The 9,072-nt window shown below is 38.7% G+C and overlaps 1 protein-coding gene across 1 annotated transcript; it reads left to right on the top strand.

The window, feature by feature from the left end:
• Nucleotides 1–769: 769 nt before the first annotated feature.
• LOC130852705 (ribosome maturation protein SBDS-like) lies at nucleotides 770–3,188 on the top strand. Its single transcript, XM_057733984.1, has 2 exons — nucleotides 770–1,844; nucleotides 2,433–3,188. Exon 1 carries the CDS (start codon nucleotides 947–949, stop codon nucleotides 1,694–1,696), a length of 750 nt encoding a protein of 249 aa, XP_057589967.1. The 5' UTR covers nucleotides 770–946; the 3' UTR covers nucleotides 1,697–1,844; nucleotides 2,433–3,188.
• Nucleotides 3,189–9,072: the final 5,884 nt, after the last annotated feature.

Genomic DNA, 9,072 nt, shown 5'->3' with positions numbered 1-9,072 from the left:
GAGGGATGTTGAAAATGTTTTATGTAAATTAAACTAATCTTTCTTTTCCTTTATTGGTCTCTCCTTTGGTCATTTCAGAAAGACCTTTGGCACCCCCGAATTATACAGATTTTTTGTTTGTTTTTACATCAAAAATAGTTAATCTATTGTTCTCATTTAAAAATGTATTTCTGTAAAAATTTATATGCACTGTGGCTCCAGGAAGGCAGATATCATGTTCATTGTGTTTAGCCTCTGACACATTGTTTTTGATATCCAATAAATATTTTTTGAATGAAAAAGATAGTTCCTCTATATGAAATACATGAAGGTGTGAAATTAGGATATATGTTTATTTTTTCCAAATGATTAGCCATTTGTCCAATTCTACTTCATTTTTCCCTATTGATTTGAAATATTAAATTTATCATTAATAATTTTAATAGTAATTTTACATTTGCAATAAAGATTTGTGCTCATGATAATAAATCCACAGAGACAATGAACATAAGTGTTCCACAGCAACCTTTTTTCTAGATATCTCTCCAAACACACACTAGAGATACGTGTACTTAATTTTATCCAGGTAGGCTCATGTTACATACAGTCAATACACATTTTCACCACCTGTAACTATTTATTTGTGTTTGTTTACAGCATTTTCTTCCTTTCAAAATTTTTGTATTTTTATGCAGTCAAGTTTATGTATTTTTATTTTTATGTTTTCTGGGTTTTCAGCTTAGAAAAGCCTTTATGCTTAGATTATAAAAATGTTTACCTAGGCCTGCGCACGAAGTTGGGTGGGTGTATTGTGGCTGCCGAGCTGGTCCCGGCGCCGCGCCGTCTGCGGGCGTTCCTGTGGCGCGCGCCGCCGCCGGGTGGTCGCATCGAGACGCAGGCAGGCCTCAGGCCGGCGGCGCGGCTGTGCCTCGTGGTTCACCGGACCCGAGGTCCGTGAACCGCCGCGATGTCGATCTTCACCCCCACCAACCAGATCCGCCTGACCAATGTGGCCGTAGTACGGATGAAGCGAGCCGGGAAGCGCTTCGAAATCGCTTGCTACAAAAACAAGGTCGTGGGCTGGCGGAGCGGCGTGGAAAAAGACCTTGATGAAGTTCTGCAGACCCACTCGGTGTTTGTAAATGTCTCTAAAGGTCAGGTTGCAAAGAAGGAAGATCTCATCAGTGCATTTGGAACAGATGACCAGACGGAAATCTGTAAGCAGATTTTGAATAAAGGAGAGGTTCAAGTGTCAGATAAAGAACGGCACACACAGCTGGAGCAGATGTTTAGGGACATTGCAACTATTGTGGCCGACAAATGTGTGAACCCTGAAACAAAGAGACCGTACACCGTTATCCTTATTGAGAGAGCCATGAAGGACATCCACTATTCGGTCAAACCCAAGAGTACAAAACAGCAGGCTTTGGAAGTGATAAAGCAGTTAAAGGAGAACATGAAGATAGAACGCGCTCACATGAGACTTCGGTTCATTCTTCCAGTGAATGAAGGGAAGAAGCTGAAAGAAAAACTCAAGCCCCTGATCAAGGTTATAGAAAGTGAAGACTATGGTCAACAGTTAGAAATTGTGTGTCTCATTGACCCCGGCTGCTTCCGAGAAATCGATGAGCTCATAAAAAAGGAGACAAAAGGCAAAGACTCTTTGGAAGTACTCAATCTGAAAGACGTGGAGGAAGGGGATGAGAAATTTGAGTGACAGTCGTCAGTCTCTTCAGCTGTCAAACACTAAAGCGTTTTCATTTCCCACGACCCTGTTTTTTTTCTGTAATCTGCCAAGTACTTGCTCAGACAAGTTGACATTTTCCATCTTTGTGGCAAACGTGTGCACAAAAAGACTTAACTAAGTATTACAATGTGGGATTAATTTAGTTTTAATTATAAAATGGGGTTTTAGGCAGAAGTGAAGTATTCAAGATACAAAGGCCAGAGTAGCATTTTGTTATTGCCTTATGCCTTTGTAGCTTTCCAGGATGAAAGTTATTTAAAACAACTCTTGTGGATAAGAAGTAAATTTTGTACGTTATAAGAAAATAACTTTGGGAGGATATATCTGTATGATAGAAAGGGAGGATTTGCCAGAAAAGAAAACATATAATGTCTTATTTCTACTTAGTGAAATGTGTGTATGGGGTAACTGTGTCGTGACCTAGTATAAACTTGGATGGTGACTTCCTGATTTTCTGAAAAATAGGAATATGATGACTGTGCAGGACTTCAGTAATATTCATCAAATATGCTGCCATAACCTAGATTATTCTTGGTGGAAAAATAAATAAATAGTCATTTATTTCTAATTCTTCAAGTTTATAATATATATTACTAGAGCTGAAAATTATGTAATCAATAAAACCACTGTTTATTTTTGTTGAACTATGGCTTGCATTTCTAGACAGCTTCCTAACTTTTTCTTTTCTCTGCCTCTTGTCTGGTAGGATGGGAGAGTTCTTAGCAGGATTAAACAAGTCAGGAGAAGGCGTGCTCAGAACAGGGCCTGTTCTGTTAAATACCTGGTAAATCTTAGGAAATACTATTTGGGATGTAATCGAACTTGAGTATTTTAGTATTTGAATACTTAGACAGTGTGCAAGTGTTTTTAAATCAACTTATCCTCAAAAGAGATAGTCTAGAGTACAAAGTAGGGTTTCACTCAAAATAAACATAAAGATGTATTTTATGGATGGAACTTTTTAAGTGAGAAAACATTCTTGACTTGAACAGATCCTGATTGGTTGATTGAAGTCAAAAATTTTTCTCATAATATTAGAAGAAATATTCTTGCTGGATGACATTGGAAAGACACACTTTCTTTAATACTGAACTTGAACTACTGTTCTGATACAATCTTCAAGATGACCCCCTCACTGATTCCATCTTACTTACATAGTTTGTTGTTTTACAAAGGTAATCTAAACTTGAAGTCCCAGGAAATAATTTCAACCAACGAGGTTTACACTTTATTTCTGGCTTAAACAGTGAAAGCAGTGCTTCAGGTCGAAACTCATGATTACTAAAAATGTTCAAGAGCTGCATCTTGAGTAGAAAAAGATAAAATGTTACTACAACATTGCCTTAAGTTTTCCCCATTCTCATCCTCATTTCTTCTAAAAAGCTGGAACTTCAAGAAATGTCGAATGTAGATTGAACTGAGTCATGTTTCTGAACCTATAAAAAATAAAAAGTTTTTACCTTAAAAAAAAAAAATGTTTACCTATCTTTCTGCACTGTGTTTTTCCTTTTTTTGTTTTTGCATTTGTATATTTGACACTTGTAGAACTTACGTTGATGTAAGAGACACTTGGTGAAAAAGCCTAACTTTTTCAAATGATCAATAGTTTAATGCCAGTATTAAATAATGCATTCTTTCCCACTGATATGAAATGCTATTTTTGTTAGGTTCTTAATGGTTATATATATTTGAGTCTATTGCTGGATTTTCTATTCTGATCCATTGATTCATCATTTGTGAGCTAGTGGTACCAAAATTTGATAAGTACTGAAGGCTTATAATTATTTTAAATATCTAGTAGGGCTTATCTCCTAATTAGTTTCTTTCAGAAGGTCCAAGTTACACACATTCAATGCTATCATTCAGGTCTTTACCAAGCTTATGTTTAATTTATGGTGTTTCATGTAATTGTTCTTGATAAAGAGGTTACTATCTTCTCAGATATGGTTGGCAGAGTTTGGAAGCCAAAGCTTACTGGTTATATTTGTTTTCTATTGTTATATAACAAATTAACACAGTATTATTGGCTTAAAAACATGCATTTATTAACTCACTATTCTGTAGGTTAGAAGTCTGACACAATATGACAGAGTTCCCTGCTCAGGGACTCACACGGCTGAAATCAAGGTATCAGCTAAGCTTTGTGCTCATCTGGAAGCTGTGGGAAGAATCCACTCCTAAGCTCTTTCAGGTTGTTGACAGAATCCAATCTTTGCCGTTATAGGAGTGAGGTCCCTGTTTTCTTGCTGGCTGTTGGTCAAGGATTGCTCTCAACATTAAGAAGTCACTCTCAAGTCCTTTTCTCTCTCGTTTCTTTCTTTCTTTCTTTCTTTTTCTTTCTTTCTTTCTTTCTTTCTTTCTTTCTTTCTTTCTTTCTTTCTTTCTTTCTTTCTTTCTTTCTTTCTTTCTTCCTTTCTTTCTTTCCTTCCTTCCTTCCTTCCTTCCTTCCTTCCTTCCTTCCTTCCTTCCTTTCTTTCTTTCTTTCTTTCTTTTTCTTTCTTTCTTTTTCTTTCTTTCTCTCTCTCTCTCTCCCTCTCTCTTTCTTTCTTTCTTTCTTTCTTTCTTTTTCTTTCTCTCTCTCTCTCTCTCTCTCCCTCTCTCTCTCTTTCTTTCTTTCTTGCCTGTGCCACACAGCATGTGGGATCTTAGTTCCCCGACCAGATATTGAACCTGGTGCCCCCTGCAGTGGAAGGGTGGAGTATTAACTGCTGGACCACCAGGGAAGTCCCTTAAGTCCTTTTCATACGGCTTCCTCCATCTTCAAATCACCAACAGAACACTGAAGCCCTCTCATGCTTTGAAACTCTGATGTCCTCTTCTGCCACTAGACAGAGAAAACTTATTGACAATATACCCTACCATGTGTAAAATAGATAGCTAATGGGAAGGTGCTGTATATAGCATAGGGAGATCAGCTCGGTGCTTTGTGTCGACCTCAGAGGGATGGGGAGGGTGGGAGGGAGGCTTAAGAGGAAGGGAATATATGTGTACGTATAGCTGATTCACTTTGTTGTACAGCAGAAACTAACACACATTGTAAAGCAACTATAATCCAATAAAGATGTTTAAAAAAAAAGTTAATGCAACTGAATTACAAAACACGAATTAAATAAATAAATAAATAAATAAATAAATAGCTCATGCAATTAGGTTTGGCCCAACTACATACTCTCCCTAACTCAAGGTCAACTGGTTAGTAACCTTAACTTTATCTGCAAAATCCCTTATGTCACTGTGAAATAAAATTTACATTTTATGGTGAGACAAAAAAATTTAAACATAAAAAATTTTCTCTGCCCTTCGGCCTCCTCTCTCCTGTCTACTGTGCATTGTGTATCTGCATTACAAATTCAACCAAACCTCCCCACCGGCAGAAATACCTGCCCAACCATGAAGAGCAAATTCTCTTAGCCACAATAAGAGAATTCCTTAAAAGATAACATTCCTTCTTGATCTCGTAAGTGGCCATGATTACGTTTCGATCTGGATTGTGTAAACTGTCAACAATATATCATTTAACGTACAGCCCCCTGTCTCAAAAAACTTAACTTATTCTGCCTTGACTTCCAATGGGCTAAACAGTTCTCGGAGTTTTCTGAGACACTCTTCCCAGGTTAAAACCCTCAAATTTGGCTCAAATAAAAATTTCCATTTCTTTCTTAGATCAACTGATTAATTTTTGTCAGCACCACATGTAATAATGTAATCACAGGAGTGATCCCAGGGAGCAGATCTCTTAAGGGCCATCTCGGGATTTTGCCCACTGCAGTGGTGAAAGAAGCAGTACAATCCTTAAAAGATTTATTTTGCTAAATGCCTGTTAATTTGGCATGGACGTCCCCAATTCAAACCATTTCCATGGAAATCCTTATAGGAATTTTGATACAGCTAACTTCAAAGAGACTGTTAATCAACTGGTGGGCTCCACAGCTTGGGAAAGCAACATTTGTCTTTCTTGTTCATTCAATAAATACTTTTTTAGTTGCTGTATTAGTCCGAGTTCTCCAGAGAAAGAGAACCAATAGTATATTTATGTATATATAAAGATAGATATACGAGGAGATTTACTATAAGAAGAAGCTCACAGGTCTCAGCTCAAGCAGAGAGATTGAATTCGCCTTCCTTCTCTTGTTCTGTTCAAGCCCTCAGCAGATTGGATAATGCCCAATGGGTGGGGGCAATCTTCTTTGCTCAGCCTACTAATTCAAATGCTAATCTGTTCTGTAGATACTCTTTACAGACACACCCAGAAATCATGTTTTAGCAGCTGTCAGGGCATCCTTTAGCCCTTTAGCCTGTTAAGCTGACAGGTTAAAATTAGCCATCACAGTTGCCCACTATGTGACACACACTGTGCTAGGTGATGGGGCTGTAATGGTGAGCAAAAATTTCTGCTTTCAAGAGTTTAATTTTTTTCTTTTTGGCCGCACCACACGGCATGCAGGATCTTAGTTCCACGACCAGAGATGGAACCTGAGTCCCCTGCAGTGGAAGCGCAGATTCTTAACCACAGGACTGTCAGGGATGTCCCAACAGTTTAAGGCTTAGATTGGAGAGAGAGGTATTAATAAAAACTAAATAAATAATCACATATATATAAACTTATATAGTATGATAAATACTCCAAAGGAGAGGAGAACATATAAAAGGAGAAGTTGGGAATGTTTCCCAAAAATGGTTTTGCCTTTTGGTAGATATTGAGTCAAAACACACAATCAAGCCCGATTGGGAAAAGGAAGGATTTATTATTTGCAGTAAGTAAGGGGAACACCGGGATCTTTCGCAAAGCAATGTCTCCTTGAGCAGCAAAATTGGGGAAGTTTTATGGTAAAGGTACATGCATATTCGTGAAGGGGCTTGGGACATCAAAAGAGTCCAAGCTTTAATCGATTGAAGTCACAAGAGTCTGAGAAGGTCAACACCATTATTCCTTAGGTTCCAGCTGATCTGGAGATTGAGCGCTTCTTCACTTATGAAACAGAGCTGGAAGTTTTTACAACTGATATATTATCTTTGCTCTTGTTACTACTTTTGCCCGGTAACTGCCCTTTGTTTCTGTATTCTTTTGTTCCCTTAAGATCATTAATTACTGGGACTTCCCTGGTGGCACAGTGGTTAAGAATCTGCCTGCCAATGCAGGGGACATAGGTTCAATCCCTGGTCCGGGAAAATCCCACATGCCATGGAGCAACTAAGCCCGTGAGCCACAACTACTGAGCCCATGTGCCACAACTGCTGAAGCCCAAAGAGTAAGCCCCCACTTGGTGCAACTAGAGAAAGCCAACACACAGCAACAAAGACCTAATGAAGCCAAAAATAAATAAATAAGTAAATAAAATAAGTATACTTATTAAAAAAAAATCATTAATTACTGAGACCTGTTCAAGGTCAAGTATTATGGTCAGGCTTAGATCACAAAATGGCTGAGGCCAAAAATGGCTTCTCTTATGTCAAGAGAGCCATGCCTAGTTCTGCAGGGACACCTGACCCTGTCTGGTTACAGGAACAGGACTCCAGAAGGTACTATTACCATAGAATACAACATCAACAGTGCCCCTGGAGTTGAACAACACTGTCCCTACAGGAATGTCAGGGAAGGAAGTAATGATTGAGCTGAGGTGTGAAGGAAGAATTAGAAATTAACTAGGTAAAGGGGCTTAAGGTGAGAGAAAGAATGTAGGCTGAAGGAAGAGCATATACAAATGGCCTGTGGCTGGAGCAACTGCACTGTGCCTGAGGTCAATGTCGCTGGAGCTCATAAAGAGCACTAGGAAGTATTATTACACAGAAGACCAGAAAGGAAGATAGGATTTGTTTTACACAAACTCATTGATCACAGTAAGCATTTTGATCTTTACCCTAAGAGCACTGAAAAGCCCTTGGAACCGCTTGTAGCAAGAGGCTGAATACACCATATTTGCATTTTGAAATGACACTCTGCCTGCCATGTGGAGAACTACTGAAAACAGCCAGTAAAAAGTGCTGCCACATTATGATTTGACAGCACTCAGAAAGATTTCATTACTTTCCCTAATAACTTAGGGTTTTATACACTATGTGATTGAAAACTCTAGTTCTTACTTTCATGCCTTAGTAGGTTCCCCTTAATAGGGGAAAGTACAGTGCAATTTCATGTACTGAGCCAACCTGTACTGTGTAGGAGAAAAACATTTAAAAAAGAAACCCTCCACTTTTTTTGTTTTAAGTTCTTATTGGAGAATAACTGCTTTACACTCTTGTACCAGCTTTTGAGGTACACCAAAGCGAATCAGCTGTATTTATACATATATCCCCATATCCCCTCTCTCCCGCAACTCCCTCCCTCCCTCTCTGTCCTGGGCCTCTAAGGCATCACCCATCATCAAGTTGACCTCCCTTTGTTATGCAGGAACTTCCCACTATCTATCTATTTTACAGTTGGTAGTGTATCTATGTCTATGCTACTCCCTTACTTCATCCTAACTTCCCCTTCGCCCCCCCCACCCCCCCAACCCCGTGTCCTCCAGTCTATTCTCTGCATCTGCATCCTTATTCTTGTCTTGTCACTGGCTTCATCAGTACCATTTTTTTTTTTAGATTCCGTATATATGAGATAGCATACAATATTTGTTTTTCTCTTTCTGGCTTACTTCACTCTGTATGACAGACTCTAGGTCTATCCACCTCATTATATATAGCTCCATCTCATTCCTTTTATGGCTGAGTAATATTCCATTGTTTATATGTGCCACATCTTCTTTATCCATTCATCTGCTGATGGGCATTTAGGTTGCTTCCATGTCCTGGCTATTGTAAATAGTGCTGCAATGAACATTGTGGTACATGTTTCTTTTTGGATTATGGTTTTCTCTGGATATATGTCCAGTAGTCGGATTACTGGGTCATATGGTAGTTCCATTTTTAGTTTTTTAAGGGACCTCCAAACTGTTTTTCATAGTGGCTATGCCAGCTTACATTTCCACCAACAGTGCAGGAGAGTTCCCTTTTCTCCACACCCTCTCCAACATTCATTGTTTCTAGATTTTTTGATGATGGCTATTCTGACCAGTGTAAGGTGATATCTCACTGTGGCTTTGACTTGCATTTCTCTAATGATTAGTGATGGTGAGCATCTTTTCATGTGTTTGTTGGCCATCTGTAGGTCTTCTTTGGAGAAATGTCTATTTAGGTCTTCCGCCCATTTGTGGATTGGGTTATTTGCTTTTTTGGTATTAAGCTGCATGAGCTGCTTGTATATTTTGGAGATTAGTCCTTTGTCCGTTGCTTCGTTGGCAAGTATTTTCTCCCATTCTGAGGGTTGCCTTTTAGTCTTGTTTATGGTTTCTTTTGCTGTGCAAAAGCTTGTA

This window comes from Hippopotamus amphibius, chromosome 4 (genome assembly GCF_030028045.1).
Source record: "Hippopotamus amphibius kiboko isolate mHipAmp2 chromosome 4, mHipAmp2.hap2, whole genome shotgun sequence".
NCBI classification, from domain to species: domain Eukaryota; kingdom Metazoa; phylum Chordata; class Mammalia; order Artiodactyla; family Hippopotamidae; genus Hippopotamus; species Hippopotamus amphibius.
The sequence above is the reverse complement of the archived record's forward strand: the minus strand, read 5'-3'. Positions and strand labels throughout refer to the sequence as shown.